Consider the following 22,452-nt stretch of genomic DNA (forward strand, 5'->3'; position numbering starts at 1 on the left):
AGAGAGAGAGAGAGAGAGAGAGAGAGAGAGAGAGAGAGAGAGAGAGAGAGAGAGAGAGAGAGAGAGAGAGAGAGAGAGAGAGAGAGAGAGGAGAGGGGAGAGAGAGAGGAGAGAGAGGGGAGAGAGAATGAGAGATAGAGGAGAGAGAGAGAGAGAGAGAGAGAGAGAGAGAGAGAGAGAGAGAGAGAGAGAGAGAGAGAGAGAGAGAGAGAGAGAGAGAGAGAGAGAGAGAGAGGAGAGAGAGAGAGAGAGACAGAGAGAGAGAGAGAGAGAGAGAGAGAGAGAGAGAGAGAGAGAGAGAGAGAGAGAGAGAGAGAAGAGAGAGAGAGAGAGAGAGAGAGAGAGAGAGAGAGAGAGAGAGAGAGAGAGAGAGAGAGAGAGAGAGAGAGAGAGAGAGAGAGAGAGAGAGAGAGAGAGAGAGAGAGAGAGAGAGAGAGAGAGAGAGATAGAGAGAGAGAGAGAGAGAGAGAGAGAGAGAGAGAGAGAGAGAGAGAGAGAGAGAGAGAGAGAGAGAGAGAGAGAGAGAGAGAGAGAGAGAGAGAGAGAGAGAGAGAGAGAGAGAAGTCCTCCTCCTCCTCCTCCTCCTAACCCTATTCCCCACTTCCCTGAACTCAACCACTTCGATTTTCGTGGGTCTTGGGTCGGTTGGGGTGTAGGTGGGGGAACCTGGTCCACTATCAACCCTACTCTAGCATAAGGAATAGAGCTTTAGAAAACAAGTTAACTGTTAATAGGGTTAGCGCCTCTGTAAGAGCTCCTGGTGGTTTCTGCAACAGAACCAGAGAGTTTCTAGTGGTTTCTGCAACAGAGCCAGAGATTTTCTGGTGGTTTCTGCAACTGAACCAAGAGAGCTTCTGGTGGTTTCTGCAACGGAGCCGGAGAGCTTCTGATGGTTTCTGCAACTGAACAAAAGAGCTTCTGGTGGTTTCTGATGCGAAGCTCGAGAGCTTTTGGTGGTTTCTGCAACTGACTCAAAAGAGCTTCTGGTGGTTTCTGCAACTGATTCAAGAGAGCTTCTGGTGGTTTCTGCAAACGAAGCTCGAGAGCTTCTGGTGGTTTTTGCAACGAAGCCAGAGAGCTTTTGGTGGTTTCTGCAACAGAGCCAAAGAGCTTCTTGGAATTTCTGCAACGGAGCCAAGATTGCTCTCTCAACCTAGGGGGGTGGGGTGGGATCGGGGATGGGTGTAGAGGACAATATTGCAGACTACGAAGGGCGCGGGGATCGTCCAGATGAGCCAAGTCGTAACTAAGTTATGGAAGATCTGGACCACTTATACTGAAACAGATCTCTCATACTTGATTCGTGTTTATTCTGTCTGCTACCACGATTTTATTCAGCTGAGGGAGAGAGACGGATCCAACCCCCCTACCCCTGTGTTTCCTCCCAAGTCTGTCTTTCACGGGAATCAAGTCTCTGGAAAGTGTATCACTGAGACGAAGGACTTGGACATAGATTTATTCAAAATCTAACTTAACTTTTTTGTGCCCGTGACGCTCTTGATGAATTTCATTCTGGCCAATACCAGGCGATTTTCTTCAGATGGAAGTGAAGCTTGACTCCGGGCAAGAATAACCTAATGAACGATCACATTTTGATATTGACTAGAAAGGTGGGACGCGCATAGCTGCGTGATGAACGGTCGTCTTTTATTTGTGTGCCCTCATAGTCAGGGCGAGTGGTAGTCACCTGTAGCTGTTTGGGTTTGTGGTAAAAAATGTAAATATATGACGAAAGCGAAGAAATCAGAACTCTGGATTCGTTTGTGTGCGTTTTGGTATTTATATCGACATACATACACCAAAAGTTCCTTGACTCCATTGTACAGGTATTCATATTTACACCATACGATTATATTCAGCCGAGTAAAAAGGAAATATTTCCTCGCCATAGCAATAAACATATTTTGATGAAAGATACGCTTCCAAATAATCGAAATGGATTCGAATGACTTGCAAACATTACTAATGGCGGCCATGTTTGACACAAAAATAGAAATGTACTTACCGTAATCTGTTTTTTTTTTTATTTCTTCTCGTTTTTGTATCGTTCCAGCTCGTTCTACAGTACATTTCACATTTCACTAATCACACTTAAGTCGTGTTCAGAATTTGAAAATAGATATATTCACTAGAAAGTGTGTATTTTGAAAAATATATGTATAAAGAATGAAGGTTACCACGCACAAAACACACCGGGCACAGCCTCAACTACACACTAAGTTGTTGACGACGATGACGACATAATGGACGGAGCTAAAGATGACAGACGTCGCGCGGAAATAATTCCAATATCTCGTATTTATTTTTTCTTTCACTGCAAAAGGTCAGGACACGTGAGTCATGACATTTTCTAGTATATCTTTTTATTCAGTGTATAACTAGAACCGTTCGTAATTGCATGTTTTTTGTCGATGGACAAAAGACTTCGAGAAATGAAGATTGATTTTGTCGATGAACAGTCATATTGGAAAATCGCTGTTATCTCATGAAAAATAAGTGCCTTTCAAACATGCAGAAATATCTACATATTGTACATGCATATACGCACACAATACATTAATATATAATGGGTATATGTGTAGTCATATATGTATAAAAGCTGAGCATATACACGTGTGTATAATGTATATATATATATATGTATATATATATATATATATATATATATATATATATATATATATATATATATATATATGTATATATATATATATATATATATATGCGTGTGTGTGTGTGTGTGTGTGTGTGTATGTACACAAGCATACATGCATGTCTCATAGGTATTTATATTCTTATAAATCTAACCCATATTGTATAAGAACTATGTCTATATATACATTTCCTTACACAATGGTAATTTCATAGTGCACGTTTTCAGTCAACAAAATTGTATTAATACAACAACAAAAATAGATAAATAGATAAATAAATGAAGAAATGAATAAGTAGATGAATGAACAGATAAATAAGTAGATACACAAATAGATAAAGTAAATAAATAAAATCAATAAAAAAGATAAGATATACAAGAACGATTACTGACGTCTATGTATTTAAATGAATAAAATCACCTGGTGACAGTATGAATAAATAGAATTAAGAATCAAATAGATAAGATGATAAATAAGATATAATTAGTTTACCGCTCCACCAACGGAGCGTCCTTGAATATTTATTTCTGGTTGTCGCCAGGCCATCCTGTTCACCTTAAAGGGCGTTGCATAAGCTCGCTCACATAACACCTGAGCCTTCCCCTTGACAAGCGTCTTGATAAACACTTTCGTCAGGTGACTTAATTCACCTTAGGGTAGGGACGGGGGTACGGGTGGAGAGTACATGGATTTTATTTTTTTCTTTGACCCGCCGCCCGCCGTCCGCCATCCGCCGCCCCGTTTGCTATCGACACGCTTGCTCCTGCTGCTGCTCCTTTATCTCTTAATGGATGTCCCCTCCGGAGAGCGGCGTCTTTAGGTGGCCAGGACGCTCGGGTTGGGGGAACATATATAAATATATATATATATATATATATATATATATATATATATATATATATATATATATATATATATGTGTGTGTGTGTGTGTGTGTGTGTGTGTGTGTGTGTGTGTGTGTGTGTGTGTGTGTGTGTGTGTATATATAATGTATATAAATATATATATATATATATACAGTATATATATATACATATATATATGTATAGATATATATGTATATAAATGTATATATATGTATATACAGTATATACATATATATATTACCTCTAAATCATCAGAATCGAGAAACTCGAGGAGGCCAACATACAGAAATTGAAACGTGCTACAGCCAAGGACACGAACCTGTGCTAGCACGTGACAAGTGTTAGTGACTTAACCGATTGCACCATCAAGAGAGATACGTTTCAATTCCTGCATGTTGGCCTCGTCGAGCTTTCGATGTTGATGGCTTGGAATTAAAGTGGATTGTGGTTAATACAAACGTATGTCTGTTCACTGGGACCCATTCAGTGTTGTAAATATATATATATATATATATATATATATATATATATATGTATATGTATATATATATATATTATATATACATATATATATATAATATACAATATATGTATATATATATATATATATATATATATATATATGTATATATATATGTGGATGTATATATGAGTGGAAGGGCGGTGAGCTAAACACAGAGTTGGAGTTCTATTCACTGACGTTTCGTCCTTACCAGGACATTCTCAAAGTACATACAATCTCAGAAAATTAACAGCTTATATAATTCACCCTTGCTGTGTTCCTCTCCCTCCATACTCTCATCCTTTCTCAACCCTTCTCATGTGACTCCGACCATGCCGCTTTTCTCTCCGTTCTCAATCGTCCTTTTTACCCCCTTGATAACTAGAGTGCCTACTGCTCCTACTGATTTTATAAACCCTTCCCTATGGTTGATGCAGGGGTGGGAAGTAATGAAAGCTGCCTCCACTATTTTTCTTTTCTTTTTCTCTAGACCTTTTTGGAGCATCTCTATCTTGTTCCAGTCTGGAAGATGACCACATTGGTCTAAATAAACCACTAGCGAGTTGGAGGTTCTGTGAGCTCTGACGTCATTTTTGTGTTCATATGTCCGCAGCTCCACTGATCTTCCCGTCTCTTCATAATATCCTAACGGACAACCACCACATGGTATATGTAGATCGTGCGTTTCTCCATACCTTTTTCTGATTTATTCATTTATTTATTTAGCTCACCGCCCTTCCACTCATTTGTCTTCCATACTTCAATATATATATATATATATATATATATATATATATATATATATATATATATATATGTATGTATATATATATATATATATATATATAAATATATATATATACATATTAACAACCACAATGCACTTTAATTCTAAGCCATCAAGCCGACATGCAGAAATTGAAATGTGGTACTGCCAAGGACTCGAACCCCAGCATCCTCATGACAAGTGTGGTAGTGACTTAACAACTAGGCTATCAAGAGATATATAAATTGAGCACAATTTTTCTTATATATTTGTATATACATATATACAGTATATATATATATATATATATATACACACACACACGCACACACACACACACACACACACACACACACACACACACACACACACACACACACACACACACACACACACACACACACACACACACACACACACATATATATATATATATATATATATATATATATATATATAGATAAGACTGAAGGTGGAGGAAGCAGACGAGGAGTAATGGCAGAATTTTATGCTTTAACGTTTCGACCCGCAGGGTTTTGATCACAAAGTTAACAACTCAAACATAACAGGGGATTTTATACATAGACGGGTCATCTCATGGGACGCTTCGGAGAGCTTGTTATTTCATTTGCGTATTCTTTTATTATTAATAAGCTTGTGGGTTTTGCTAGACATATAAAGCCTTCTCTATGGTTAATGTTGTTATTAGTGTTAATATATGCTGCCTCAATTGTCTTCCTCAGTTTCTTGGATGACCCTTTATCTAATATGGCTGTGTTGTTCCAGTCTGGAAGGTGGCCATGCTTATCCACATGTATTACTATGGAGTTAGATGATCTGTGGGATTTTACGTCATTTTTATGTTCATTTATTTGTTTATTAAGTCCGCGACCAGATTCACCAAAATATGAAGAGGGACAGCTTTTACACGGGATTTTATAAACAATGCTGTTTTCGTTAGTGGGATTATTGTAGCTACGTGTGACCAAATATCCTACTTTGTTACCTGATGTCCTGGCTATTCTAATGCCCGCTTTTAAGAGAAAAGTGTCTAGGTGTGAATTGATATTAGAGTTTGGTCCTGTAATGTATCAGGTCTCATCATTACATTTATTATATTTTTTATTTTTATTTTTACATTTGTTAGTTATTTCTTTGGCTTTCTTTTTCAATATACACAAGAGACCTTTTGGATATTTGTGTTTGATTAAAGTCTCTGTTGTAATTCAAGAACTAGAAATTCTTTTCTGCATATACAAAATATTCTAAGGAAGAAACTTATCATAATACCTGTTTTAGTCCATTCATTATGTCCTGAATAGAAGTGTATGTAGTCTTCTTTATTGGTGGGTTTCCGGTATACTGAAAATTTCACATTTCTATCTATTCTATGGATAATTGTGTCTAGAAAAGGTAATTTTTTCGTTATTTTCATTTTCTGCAGTAAATTGTACATTTTCATTTACACTGTTTAATCTCCTGAGTTTGTTTTTAATATCTGTATCATTAGGCACAATTACAAGTATGTCATCAACATACCTAAACCATTTGCTATTCCTATCCATTATTGTTATGTTTTCTTCTGTTTCCAGTATTTCCATGTATAAATTTGCTAACACTGCAGAAAGGCCAGAATGCTGTCTGTATTCAATATTATTAAAAGTGAAAGCACCAAATCCTACACAAAGAGAAATTAATTCGAGGTAGTTTTTTGGGGGGACGGGTAAATCTTCATTTTTCAAATTATTTACTACTCGTTCAACAGCTTTTAGAGCGCCATTTATTGATACTCGTAGCTGGCTAGTTTCTTGTTATTGAAATCTAAATATTATAACCTGTTAATTAGGCCCGAACAATTTCGTAGATGTGCATCACTAATAGTTCCTAATGTATTGGATAGAGGTTTAGCTAAACATTTGGCTAACTTATGAGGTGCATTATTGGCTCCTGAAGTAATTGGACGCATGTTAATTCCTGGTTTGTGGATCTTAGGCAGGCCATGCATTCTTGGTGGTAAAGGTGCTTCTTCAAGTAGGTTTAATAGTTTTTTCCCTTTCTCTGATATCCTTAATATTTTTCTTGCTTTTGTGAATTTTTCGCCTTCATTTTTTGCGTATCCACTGCGTATTTTCTCGTAAGTTTCACCCTTTGATGGGGTGGCGCACATCAAGGTTAATCTTCTGGCCAAGGTCAGTTGATTTTATTCAGCTCGGAGCCGGGCACCTTTTGTGAGGTGCAGCTCCGTCAAATGCCGCGTCGTTGGGATTCACTGAAGTCAGCATTCGGCTAGTAATTGCCATGATCCACGTTCGAGCCTGAAGGATACCGATGTTGTTGCTCGAGGTAGGGAATGCAGAGAGATATAGATAGAAGGAAAGATAGATAGATATATAGAAAGAAAGATAGATATATAGGTAGATAGATGAATAGATAGCTAGATAGCTAGATAGATAGAAATATATATATATATATATATATATATATATATACATATATATATATGTATATATATATATATGTATATATATATGTATATATATATATGTATATATATATGTATATGTATATATATGTATATATATATGTATATATATGCATATATATATATATATATGTATATATATATATATATATATATATATATATATAGAGAGAGAGAGAGAGAGAGAGAGAGAGAGAGACAGAGAGAGAGAGAGAGAGAGAGAGAGAGAGAGAGAGAGAGAGAGAGAGAGAGAGAGAGAGAGAGAGAGAGAGAGAGAGAGAGTGAATGGTGAATGTACTGGAGAGGGAAGACAGAGGAGGAAGGGCGATATAAAGGTGAGGAGAGAGAGTAAGGAGAGAGGATTGGACGTAGTGAGAGAGAGAAGGAGGGAGGGGCACAGTATTTCATGTGATCAAACTGTGAGACAAGTAATTAAGTCTAAAACATAATCCAAGGTTCACTGTTTAACTAGTCCATCATTGCTTCATCTGCTGAGTGACATATAACTGGATAGTGACGTTAAAATTTGGAAAGAGGAGGAGAAAGAAGGAGAGGAAGAGGAAGAGGAGGAGGAGGAGGAAGAGGAGGAAGAGGAAGAGTAGCAGGATGAGCAGGAGGATAATATCAAATATTACAAGAGACAAAGGAAAATATAGAAAAAGGGAAGACGATGACGAGAAGGATTGGAAAGGGGAAAAGGAGTGTGAGGACGATAAAGTGGAAGAGAAGGAGGATGTTGGAAAAGGAGGATGAAGGAAAAGGATGATGAGGTGAAGATAACTTCATTGTGATAGAGGTCACAGACCCGAAGACCTTTGGCTTAATGACAGGGTTACCCACGACATCACCTCTAATTACACCAGAGAGGTCACTAATTACGACCGCTGTTTCCTTCTCCGCCTCCCATGTGGGACACTCAGAAACCTGATGCTGGGGGGTGGGGGGTGAAGGAGTCACCTGACCGTTGGGGTCACCGCCCGGCTCGGACACGTCATAGAAACGACCTTCTTGACATGTGGGAGACTGACGATTTTGGGAACAGGGCATACTACCGGAGAGCATTGGTGTGAGGTCTGCCTTGATAAGGGGCTTCCGGCACGAGCCGCGGGAGTGCGGCACCCCGAACAATGCTAGCAAGTGGCGAGAAGAGAGGCTAGTGAGTTAATTAAGACACAAATGAAGTCGGTAAATGTTCATCATAGAACTTCTAATAATGACAACACCGGAATATATAAAATACCATATCTCGATTGTAATAAAATGTACTGGGGGCAAACGGGACGTGATCTACCTACTAGGATAAAAGAACATAAGAATTCGTTAAAATACGGCCAAGAAAACTCAAGCTGTATTCCTTCATTCAAGTTTTTTAGATCACAGAATAGATTAGAAGAATGGAGTCACAGTATATAAATCACATTGTAGTTTTAAAAGACAGGACACGTGACTTCAGGCTTACCTAGTTCCCCTTTTGTAACTTTCTCCTCTGTATATATGTTCTTGTCTTTGTACCCAATAAATGTAACTGCTGAAGAGGACCACAGCTAGTGGTCGAAATATACGGTTTACTCTGTATCTCAGCTTATTTTTCTGCGAGAGTGGGTTTAAATTTTATTTTACTCATGTGCTACGACATCTACGATACTATACACACACACACACACACACACACACACACACACACACACACACACACACACACACACACACACACACACACACACACACACACACACACACACACACACATATATATATATATATGCAATAAAAACACTTGGAGCGTGTGTTCACAAATGCGTAAGTAACCACAAGGAAAAGTAACTAACGAAGCAAAGCGCTTTCGTATAATCACATCTTCAGTGCAGATACAAAGAAGGAATAATTCCTTCTTTGTATCTGCACTGAAGATGTAATTATACGAAAGCGCTCTGCTTCGTTTTTTTAATTTTCCTAGTGGTAACTTAAGCATATATATATATATATATATATATATATATATATATATATTTAGATATATATTTATACATACACACACACATATATATATATATATATATATATATATGCGCGTGTGTGTGTGTATACATATATATATATATATATATATATATATATATATATAAATGATGTAAATGGGCAGGAGGTTTTCTCTTAAGCGTATGTGATAGCTAATCCGGGATGTATATATTCTCAAGACATTCTCCTAATTTCGCTAAGAAATAGTACCTAATCTCAACACACAGTCATCAGACCTGCAAGCATTACCAAGCATGAGGCGGAACACCCCCCCCTGGAAACAGCCAATCAGCGACAAGGATGAACGAGACAGATGACGTAAATACGCCTTAAACACCGGACAGACACTCAAAAAGCCAGAATTCCCATCTCTTCTCTCGAGATGACAAAGTATACATCCATGCCACCGAAGAGTTAACGTGACTTGAAATCGCGACATGGCATCTCAGATGACCTCCTATGGAGAAATCATCTTGCGAAATAAGGAGAATATCTTAAAGAAGAAAAAATGTCACACGCTGAATGAGCTATTACTTTTAATGACACACAAAAAAACAAACACGTAAATGCACACACACACACACACACACACACACACACACACACACACACACACACACACACACACACACACACACACACACACACACACACACACACACACACACACACACACACACACACACACACACACACACACACACACACACACACACACACACACTTTCTATACTTAAGTCTCTATACTTGCTCTTCACTGGGGGAGGTTAACGGTTACCTGGGGGAGTTACCTGATGAAATGTCACTTGCTAGAAGAAGCCTCCGACTTTGTGTTGTGGCAAAATGTCGTATGCTTATTGTTTTGTCTTGGGCTTGGGTTTGTGGGGTTATGTCTAATGTTTGGGTTTGTGGTGGTTTGTCTCATGATTGGGAGGTCATCTGCTTGTACATTTAGATTTGGAGTTAATCCTTTAATGTATCATGCTTCTATGATTGGGAGGAGTCTATCATCTGTACATATTTCCAAAATCTCAGTGTTTTCTTCTAGGATGTTTCTTGTTAATGTTATACCGTGTACTTCTCTTAAACGTTTTTAGGGGCTCCTGATATCAGGTGGTATTGGCATCATGCCAATATAGGTGGAGGGGAGGGCTTCACAATTCCCTGGTGCACAAGTAAACCTATAGATGGTGGGGGCTACTTTTAAAAAGGAGGTGGTTGGTCTTCCTTGCCTTATAATAAATGACTATGTTAATTATTTTTTTCTGGGTTGACTAGTTTAATGTTCCTCTTTATAATGTGTCATTATACGTTCATCTTTATAGGGTGATGAAATGTAGATTTATAATATATGTTAATATTTTTCTATATTTTTAATATTTTCATTATCTATGTACCAGCTGTTCATTATTTTCTTAGTCTGGTGACCTTAGAGCCCTCCCAAGCATGAGACCACAAACCCAAGCATGAGACATAACCCCACAAATCCAAGCCCAAGACAATACGCCACAAATCCAAGCATACGACAGTTTGTCACAACACGAAGTCGGAGGCATCCCCTAGCACGTGACGTTTCATCACTGCCTGAGTTACTAAGTAAACTCTCCCAGGTGACCGATAACCTCTCCCAGTGAAGAGCAAGTACAGAAACTTAAGTATAGAAAATAACATCATCAGATAAAACTCCAGGATAATTATTATCCTAGCTAGATAGAATATCCCTGAAAGCTACTGGAGAAAGGTCTTCAACCCGAAATCGCGATATACAAACATGACAACCTACAGTAGTCATAAACCTCCTTTCAAAGAAACATAAATCCATAGTAAGACATATGGAAAATACATCTAAGAAAATAATAAATGTACAATTAGCCATCACTCTTAATGAAATATATATATATATATATATATCTATATATATATATATATATATATATATATATATATATATATACACACACACACATAGGAAGGGGGCAAATAATACATTATTCGGCAAACGGGAAGCGCGTCGTTCAATTACCAGATAGGATCCCTGGTGGTTGTGTGCACGTGTGCGAAGGTGGGTGAGGCGAAAAATAGGGGGAAATGTCCCAACAGGGTGACAAGACAAACGAATCTGAGCTTAGTCAGGTTGTCATAATGACCAAGTGGTGTCCTCGGGTCTCATGCTGATCAAATAGTTCTTAATCTTTATGAATCGCGTCTAATCACACCTCAGGCCCAGAGAGACGTCCCCGATAATTTGTGGGTTGCTTGCGGTCTCTCTCTTTATGTGTGTGTGTGTGTATTCACCTAGTTGTATTTTACGGGACGAGAGCTATGCTCGTAGTGACCCATTTTCGTATCTCTCCACATCCAATTTGCTCTTAAAATAGTATATGGTTCTGGCATTCACTGTTTCTCTGTCCTGTGTGTGTGTATGTATGTGTGTATGTGTATGTGTGTGTGTGTGTGTGTGTGTGTGTGTGTGTGTGCGCGCGCGTTTTAATGGTACGCATCAGTAGGTTGTTTCCTCACCTGAACTACAATCATGTTAATTCAACCAGAATAAGATCTTGAGCGTCACCATGCCTAAGTTTTATTTATTTTTTGTCAACAATAACCAGCGTTTCTATTCTTGGGGATAATATCACACTGAAGAAACGGAGTTAGAGAAATGGGATAGGAGGGATTTAAGGATGTCAGACATTAAAAGTAATCACCATTTTTTTTTCAGCGGAGATGAATCTCTTTTCTTAAAAGAATGCTGCGCGACTCTGGTTTGTAGGGATGTCATTAAAGTCCTTAAAACTTCGTCTGCATATCCTCACCCTACCCCCTTAGGGGGCGTGGTCGGAGGGATTTTTTTCAGGTGTGTGATCTGACTGAATTCGATCACAGCCAAGCGTCTCCTGGCGTGTGTTCCTCACCTGAGGTGTCAAGGGAAGGGGTTATTAGGGACTTGATGATTTTAAGTCCCTTGGGTGCAGAGCTCGTTAGGAACCCGTTGTTCGCCTTGTTTGTTGTTGGGAGACCCACAGGAAGGCGCGGGGGGGGGGGGGGTTGGAGTAATTACTTTTTAAATCTGTAGAAGTAGTAGTAGTAGTGGTTGTGGTGACTGGTCTGTAGAGATGTCATTAAAGTCCTTAAAACATCGTCTGCGGCATATACCGCATTCATATATGGTATTAAACACAAGTAGAATTACATCTTAAGGACGGTACCGAACATCACCGAATTATTTAGTCCTCTTGAGCTAATTCCAGCCATCAGCAACGAATGGATACCAAACGAAAAGGAAATAAAACTTACTAAACTTCCTCCAAGAATGGGAGGGTCAGGTATCTCAAACCCGCTAAACCTTGCCAACATAGAATACCAAAACTCCCTGAAACTCACGTCCTCCCTGATAAACGACATCGTGTCATAAGATCATTAGGAGACTAACATGGAGGAAATCAGAGAAAACAGAAGAAACATATCATAGGGAAGGGAAGTGAGGCAGAAGGAGGAGCTTTGCATCCTATTAGATCAGCTATCGAATCATATGAAAAGAAAGATAGCAATGACACAGGAAGATGAGGCGTCCAATTGGCTGACAGCAAAGGGATTCAACCTAAACAAACGAGAATTTATGAATGCCATTGCCTAGAGGTATGGATGGCCACTAGAAAGGCTGCCTAACAGATGTTCCTGTGGTGCATAGTTTGATCTAAACCATACAATGATATGCAAACAGGGTGGATTCATTTGCATGAGACATGACGAAATAAGGAATCTCACTGCCCAGATGCTTCGGGAGGTGTGCAAGGATGTGACCATCGAACCAACACTCCCACTAGGAGGGGAGAACTTCAGGCACCGCACGTCCAACACAGATGAAGCACGAGTGGATGTCAGCACAAGAGGTTTCTGGACACGGGGACAACTGGACTTTTTTGATCCGATGAACCCCTGTTACAATAACCTAACTATTGAGGAGTTCCACTCCTGGAACGAGAATGAGAAAATCAGGATGTACGAGGAGCGTATTGTTACGTAGACCTTGACTTATACAAGGCTACTGTAACCTTTGATCTATCTCATGTTAAGTCAATAGGGGTATTTAGCAAACATTACAAGTATAAGTATCTATATTTTAACATGAATAATATGATACAACCTAGTATGTTACCTACAAGGACACACCAGTAACCTCTGAGGCTCCTTCCTATCCCTAATTTATATGGAATTCTTACCTTTACCCCTCTAGGTAACAATTTGCTAGCCAGGAACACCTGTCTGGTATGATGACACGAATCGTAAGAAGGGAAGGAGGTACCACGCAAGCCTACCGTACCTCCACTGGCTTTTAGTTGCCATCTTTAACAATTTAGTATATATGCACACATATAATTAATATATATATAAAGAGGACAGGAATATCGCAAAGCATCTATAATACAATGGATCAATAGAATGGAACTAACTAGCCAAAGAAATACATAATATGTGGATACAACCAATTAACCAATTGCGCATGCGCACACATAGCGTCTAGCGGCCCGGTACCCCTTGTCCTACCAGGCCTATAGGACAAGGCAGAATTGGGCTCACTTGAGCTGATGGTAAGATATGGCGGGAAAGTGCCTGACCATGGACGGGCCCGTAACAGTATACAGAACGTGGACCGGGGGTCATTCACTCTGATAACCTTTACGACTTCAGGCGGGATGGGTTCAAGGGCAAAGGCATTCTATGCTTGTCTGGCAGAGGTGATGGCAGAAAAGAAACAACAATAAAAAAGTAGCATTGTTTCGTGAATGAGATGTAGACTGCCATTCTCACACTTAACATCAGCCTTCCTATGCCTGAGAAGTACCAGGTCCCCACCGCCTAAATCAGCACATATACAAAACCTCGATTTTGAGCAGATTGTAGTAGAAAGTAAGATAAATGAACTTCTGTATTAGGCTTCATTAAAGTGAAATAATACAAAATAGAAAAGGGTAGTCGAACAGTCATTGGGGGGAGAGGGCCAATGAACTGTGTCTGTGGGAGATAGATCCTGACTGTTTTCACCACACGGTTCCACGAGGATGGAGGTCGCTAAAAAAGTAATAATAGTAGTAGTGGTAGTGGTACTATAGTATGTAGGCTGCATGGAGTCCGTTCAGAGTGTGGCATACGTCGTGCCAAATCAACCTTACTATATCTCGATCTCTTAATCCAACACTCGCTAACCGCTACTTGTGTGGACGTTTGGATCCAGGACATAAACCCACTTTAGGAATTGGCCCAGGACATAAAACACCACTAATTCCTGAAGTAGGTTTATGTCTTGGGCCTAAATGTCCGCATAAGTGGCGGCTGGCGACTGCTGGAGAGACCTAGGTGTACATGCCTCTGTCTTACTTCCTATCTTTGTGCTATTTGAATATTTCTTTTTATATTCTGTATATAGTAAAGGAATCTGTAAAGTACAATGAATATAATATTTGGGGATTATAATAACGATTGTTACCCAGCCCATCCCACCTGTTTCACCTTTGACACTTTGGCGTGGCAACACTGGGAAAAAGAGCTTTCACGCGTCCTAGAATTTATTAAAAACGTTGCTATAATCCTATAAAGTTATTCTCATTAAAAAATACGGCTTCCTTTACTATATACAGAATATGAAGAAGTAATTTCAAACCGCACATAGATGGGAAATAAGAGAGAGAGAGGGAGAGAGAGAGAGAGAGAGAGAGAGAGAGAGAGAGAGAGAGAGAGAGAGAGAGAGAGAGAGAGAGAGAGAGAGAGAGACAGGTTGATTTGGCAGAATGGCTAGTAATAACTCACGACGTATGTCACGCCCTGAACGGACGCATTGGAGAGCACAGACTATGGCAGCAGTTATTTTTGTTGTTATTTTTGTTGTTGCTCTTGTTTGTGTTGTTGTTGATGTTATTTATGTTGTTTGTTGTTATTTTTATCATTACGGTTGTTATTGTCACGTGCTTGTGGTCATGGTTGTGGTTTTCAGTTGTGGTTGTGCTTGCCGTGGTTTTTGCTATAGTGTCTGGTGTTGTTGTTGTTGTTGTTGCTGTTTGTTATTGTCGTTATCTTTGTGGCTATTGTTATTGATATTTTGCTTGTGATTATAGTTGTGGCTGCGGGGGTTGTCATCTATTGCAGCTCTCGTCACTTCAACATTCTTGTCTGAAATCGATTACCGAAATTCACGACTTCAGCGGCCATCCATATTTCACATCATGATTTATGTCACCTTCCTGAAACCTCGCTGGCAATTTCAACGTAGCCGCCTAATGGCGGGTCCTGAAATGATGACTTTATAAATTTAGAGGCCTCTGCAGCACATATTTCAGGCCCGATGAAACGTTCTAAACTTAATATCAGGGCGCGGTGAAATGCTCTGAAATTAGGTTCTGAGATTCATATCATAATCACAAGTGCCTTCGCTATCCGCGTATATTTAATGAATCATATATACTGTATATATATATATATATATATATATATATATATATAATGTATATCCATATATAATGTATATATATATGTATATATATATACATATAAATATATATATATGTATACATAAATATATATGTGTGTATATATATATATATATATATATATATATAATATATATATATATATATATATATATATATATATTGCAGAAACCACAGGGAAAATAAAGTCGGAATACTAAACGTTTTCGTCTATTACGACATCCTCAGAGTACAAGAAAGAGAAATATTATTAGTTCCATTTGTATATGAATGTGTATGTATATTGTACGAAGCTTTTATGTGGCTATAACCTTCCCTAGTTTTCTAATTTCTGTATAGATATTATGTTCTATTTCTCTTGTACTCTGAGGATGTCGTAATAGACGAAAACGTTTAGTATTCCGACTTTATTTTCCCTGTGGTTTCTGCAATATTAATCAGTCACGCGTTATTGTGATTATTTTTGCACACACACACACACACACACACACACACACACACACACACACACACACACACACACACACACACACACATATATATATGTGTATATGTATATATATATATATATGTATATATATGTATACATATGTATATATATACGTATATATATGTATGTATATATGTATGTATATGTTTATATATATGTATATATATATATGTATATATATGTACATACATATACCAAGGCTTTCTCCCCCTTACAAGGGGGGTAGCCAAAAAGAAAAAGGCATAAAATCACTCCCACCCACTCCATCCCTAAACACACTCCACACCCCTCCACCCTCCCTCTTATCTTAGCACCTCCTGAATGACGGGTCATCCCTGCACCTTGTCCACTGCCCTGGGTCAGAAGCAGTGTCGCAAGACACAGCACATCCACAGCAAGGCCGCTTCATTAAATCGGCGACCCCCCCTCTCCGTCCCCCCATTGCATATATATACATATATATATATATATATATATATATATATATTTTCATATATATATGTATATATATATATATATATATGTATATATATATTTATATATATATATATATATATATATATATATATATAAATATGCTTTGGAAAGAAATTAAGAGGAAGAGGAGGAGAATCAAGTTGAGAAGGAAAGGTAAAAGGTGCAGAATAAAATATTTGAAGAAATTAACCCATCTTTGTTTTCTATTCGTAGATTATCTTTATCTCTGCTCCAAATATCAGTTATCTATCTATCTATATATCTATCTATCTATCTATCTATCTATCTATCTATTATATATATGTATATATATATATATATATATATATATATACATATATATGTATGTATATATATATACAATTGGGTAATCTATATTTCATGTAAAAAGTCATAAGAGTATATATGATCTTGTATATGTATATATATTTATTCACCTGTTTATCTCCTATGTATTAATTTATAATTTTTATTCATTATTTAACTCAACATCCCACTCCCACACAGTGGGAAATAAGAAACCCATTGTAAAGCAAAGCCCTGTCAGTTGCGGTAAGCATTTTTTTCTAGTCATTTGTAGAATCAGTACATGTCTAGTCATGGGTGGGACGGTCGACTTCTTCGTTCTAGTGAAGACGCTGTCGAAGTTCTTAACGAGTTCTTTCTTCTTCTCTCCCTCAAACAGAAACAGCTGGTGAGGAAGAAGTACCGGAGGACGATCGATGAGAACAACGTCTCGAGGCTGGAAAAGGAGGCGCGACGGAAGGGCCTCTACTGTGCTTTCAGCGAGAACGTGGACAACAATCACATCAACCTGGCAGTGAAAAACCTCAAAGGCGACGTGCACATCATGGTCAAGAAGCGGGGGCCCGTCCTCAAGGCCAAAGGGACCAAGGACAAGAAGGACCAGTTCGTGAAAAAGGGGTACAACAAGTTCCTCATTAGCCATCGCAAGCCCAAGAAAAAGGGGAAGCTCCCCCCTTGGTAGGGCGGTAGAGGGAGTGGGAGAGGGCATGGAATTGAGAAAGACGGACGAAAAGGGCACGGGAGAGTGGAGGTGGAGAAACCACTCATAGTATATAAAACGAAATGCACGAGGAACTGAAAATGGAACGAGGGTCACCTCCCCCACGCCAGCTGCGGGGTGTGGGGTGGGGGAGGAGGAGGTGGCTGTTGTATGTGATGAGGCACGTTAAAGTGTTTTTCCCTCCCCCCTTCTCCCTTCCTTCTCCCAACCCCCATCACCACCACCTCAGACCTTGAAGGACCTCCGATTGAAGACTGGACTTAATCCTGACTCAAGCTGGAGAACCCTCTGGAGCGGCCTTTCCACTTCACCCCTCCATACCCCTTCCCCTCCACTCCTCATCCTCTACAGGAAGTGGCTGCCTCACAAGCAGCAGATCATCTTCACTACAGCCACCTTCTACGACAGCCACCAACTCTCCCATCCCCCAGTCACCCTTCCTCTGCCCTTTCTGCAGTTGTCTCCTCTCCTTCTAAGACCCACCGCCGCTACTGCCACCGCCAGTCACCGCCACCACCGCCTTCATCTCAGCCACCACAGCCTCCTCATAGGCCCTCGAGGTCGTTAAGCTTCTTGTTAAGGGGTCGTGTGCACAGTCACTCACAACGTCATCAATTTTCGTTGCCATGACAACCGCCCCCACCCTACCATATCAGCTCTCTGTCTTTCCTGTCGCCGCCACATCCACAGCCACAGCCACCGCGCACCGCCACCGCCCTCAACACACAAACACTGCCCTCAGGACAGATTTGGTTTTAAACATCTCAAGACAGTGGCTCACTGTCTAAATTATGTTGAGTCGCCAGATGATTTCATTCTGCTGAGGCAGGTCTCCGTTCAGCATGGGTACCTTCCCCCACTCTTTCGGATGATTGAAATTGTCTGGCGCCGGCGGTAACACAAGCTATTATACCAAGTGCCACATTGTTTCGCGGGTTGAGTGAAACTGATCTTCCACAAACCCTCCGTCGCCTGACGTGCCTGGACGAGGTCTCATCTCCTCGTAACGTCACCGTCACGTGGTCTTGTCCCTGCACGTGTCTCGGCCCCAAGCGCACGTCACCATTTCATCAGTGATCATGTGACGTGATATCGTCTTCAAGAACGTCACGCCGTCTCCTGGCCTCCTACACGTGACGTGATCATGCGAAGTGATATACACATTTTGATCCCTTCCATTATAAGCGTCCTCATCCCACGTGAAGTGATCTCGTCTCTGATCACGTGACGTGGTCTTGTCCCTGATCACGTGACCTGACCTTGCCCCTGACCACGTGACGTCGCCATGTCCCTGAACACCTCTCAGCATCTTGTCCCTGAGCCAGGTTCTCAACCTCATTTCATGACCAGTACCTCTGGTCCGATCTGGTCTGGTCTGGCCTGGGTGCACCCCTTCACCTGCTTGCTGAACAACAACGGGCCCGCCCCGACTCGTCCAGCCCCGCCCCGCCCCGCCCCCCCCGCCCCGCCCCCGCCCCGTCTGGCCCCACCCCATCCTCGAACTCAAAGAGATCTGAACCCACAACGGCAAGAAGGTCTTTCTCGACATTTGGACTAGTCTCTCTATTCTTAGAACCGAAAATGATGTAAATATCAAGTAGTGTACAGTTCAGTCAGTGTCTACAGATAACGACGACGATGAAGATGACGACAATGATGATGATAATGATAATAGTAATAATTGTCTTAGATTCGTAATGACTATTGAACAAAGGAACTATTCGAGCCTAACCAGGTCTCCCTCCATGATATACCGTACTCTCGGCGTGATGGCCATATATATTTTTCCTGATATTTTTTCATTTATTTATTTATTTATTTATTTTATTTTTCATTTTCTTTCTCGTATATTTGTCCGTGTGTTCTTTCAGACACTCCCCCTTCGAGAGGCAAGAGCGCATACTCTCATGCTGGCGGACACAAAATCGTTAAACGTTTGCAAATATTCCCCAGCAGCATTTGCTACTATTACGCATTTTATCACAAATAACTACCATGAATTTTGCTATGAACTGACAAATAGAGATATGATAAATGTGAACGTAAATGGTAGTTGTGGCATTGCTCGTTATTTATAACAGAATATGTAAAAGGAACAAATGATGTTGTTGGTGAAATTTTGTTAACGTTTGCTGTTGTGGCTTGTGCCTTGAGGACGCCTCGAGCCCAGAATGCAAACGACAAAACAAGTGAAACCAAAGTTAAGCCTGTAAGTAGGAGTCCTGTAAGAAGGAATCCTGTACGTAGGAGTCCTGCAAATAGGAGTCCTGTAAGTAAGGGTCCTGTAAGTGGGAGTCATGTAAGTAGGAGTCCTGTAATTGGGAGCCTTGTAAGTAGGGGTCCTGCATATAGGAGTCCTTTAAGTAGAAAGCCTGTAAGTAGGAGTCATGTAAGTAGGAAGCCTATAAGTAGGAGTCCTGTAAGTAGAACTCCTATCCGTAGGAAGCCGAATAGCTGTTAAGAGTGCCAATGTGCGTTTGTTCTTCATTCAGGGGGTGAAATAACCACAGTGACTTGTTGTGTTAAAAGCCCACCCCTCTTCCCCACCCCGTGGTCCCAAAGACGCGTTGAGACACTGAAAAACTACAAAACAGGAAGACACCAAGTTCTTCTTCTGTGGAAAAAACATGACGATAAAGGGAAGATAGGTGAACCTACAGGAGGCTAAGTTAATTTGTGAACAAGAATTTAATTGCAAAACAAAATAAACAGTTATTTTTTGTGGAAGAAAAAAAAATGATAAAAGAAAAAATATGTGAGTCTACGAGAGGCTAAAATAATCATTGAACAAGAATTTCACTGATTCATCTCACAAAGTGCCAAGAATCTTAACACAAACCAGTCCGTGCCATACTAAGTACAGCTGTATTATGTGAAAAAACCTAACCCCAGATCACTTCGTTAACATGACATAGATACAGTCCGTCCTTGATCGAGCCTTTTTGAACACAGAATCAGCATTTAATATCGCAAAAGTTGAACAGGAGAGAGAGAGTGAAGGAAAAAGGAGCTAATTATCTGTTTATGTCTCTCACATCTCTTGAGGTGAACCACTGTGCGCTGTTACTCCTGTCAAGTGGGTGGTCATACTCGGCCACCGCCTGTGGACCAGAAGGCGCCCCACGCCTCCAGCAACTCCCTCCTGTCCTCTCCTCAGCCGTTCTTTCCTCGACTCTCAGCTGCTTGAAAAGAGACAAAAGACCGGAGTATTTAACGATGGTCTTACCTGCAATTAACTCCGCTAATTGTTGGAAGAACGAAAACCATGTGGAACGGGCAGTGGGAGGAAGAAGGCGAAGGAAGACGGAAGGAGGAGGAGGAAGAAGAAAGAGCAGGGAGAGAAATAGGAAGAGCAAGTGGACACTGAGATTGTCAATTTACACAATTAATTTTTCGAAGTAAATAATGTTGTTGAGGGAGCACACACACACACACACTCACACACACACACACACACACACACACACACACACACACACACACACACACACACACACACACACACACACACACACACACACACACACACACACACACACACACACTCACACACACACACACACACACACACACACACACACACACACACACACACACACACACACACACACACACACACACACGCACACACACACACACACACACACACACACACACACACACACACACACACACACACACACACACACACACACACACACACACACACACACACACACACATATATATATATATATATATATGTATATATATATGTATATATATATATATATATATATATATATATATACATATACATACATATACATATACATATATATATACATATACATACATATGGGTGCTAGTTGAAATTTCTCCCGTGTCATTCAGTGGTACTGGTAATGCCAAGAATCAACGCACACTGGTACAATAGATTATAATAAGAAATACTACATTCCGTGATATACTGGCGTATAGATGGGGGATGGATCATTCTCTTCCTCCTCGACCTCTTCTTTGTCCTATCACCCTTTTGGGTGAAAATCTCCCGAAGGAGGCACAGAAGAAGATTAGATGGGTCACAATGGTGGCACTCTAAGCTAACCTTATCTAACGTTTCCTTATCTAACCTAACCTAACCTAACCTAAACTAACCTAACCTAACCTGACCTAACCTAACCTAAACTAACCTAACCTAACCTAACCTAACCTAACCTAACCTAACCTAACCTAACCTAACCTAACCTAACCTAACCTAACCTAACTTAACCTAAGCTAACCAAACCTAATCTAACCTAACCTAACTTAACCTTCCTAACCTAACTTACCTTTCATCCCCTGACTCACTCTAGTCCCTCTCTGTGTTCCCTAACTCACTTCCTCTCTCCCTCGCAAAATCCAGTCCCTGCCTCTACCACTATCCCTACAGAATCTACAGGATCCTACAAGAGAATCTCATGAGCAAGAATCATCATCCCTATGTGTTGATTCCTTATAAGAAAAAATAAACACTCAGTAGTGCCCAAAAGTGGTCTGAACTGTTTAAGAATAAATCTATTGATGAAGTGATTCAAGAAGAAAGCCACGAATATTTAGTAGTTTTGTAATTGAAAATGAAAGAAAACAATGTTGAGTGAATTGAAAACAGCTGGTCTGAAGAAAAAAAAATTGTCTTTGCTCCTCGACAGATGTTTGTTTATTTTT

The 22,452-nt window shown here is 39.9% G+C and overlaps 1 protein-coding gene across 1 annotated transcript in view; it reads left to right on the forward strand.

The window, feature by feature from the left end:
• The window catches only part of LOC143017899 (uncharacterized), a 172,271-nt gene extending 150,839 nt beyond the window's left edge, over positions 1 to 21,432 (forward strand). Inside the window, exon 5 of the mRNA XM_076172941.1 lies at positions 17,425 to 21,432. Coding sequence (XP_076029056.1) covers positions 17,425 to 17,727 — 303 coding nt within the window. The 3' untranslated portion in view covers positions 17,728 to 21,432. The remainder of the gene's footprint in view (positions 1 to 17,424) is intronic.
• Positions 21,433 to 22,452: the final 1,020 nt, after the last annotated feature.

This window comes from Oratosquilla oratoria, chromosome 33, assembly GCF_046742065.1.
Source record: "Oratosquilla oratoria isolate Oo_2021 chromosome 33, ASM4674206v1, whole genome shotgun sequence".
Lineage (NCBI taxonomy): Eukaryota > Metazoa > Arthropoda > Malacostraca > Stomatopoda > Squillidae > Oratosquilla > Oratosquilla oratoria.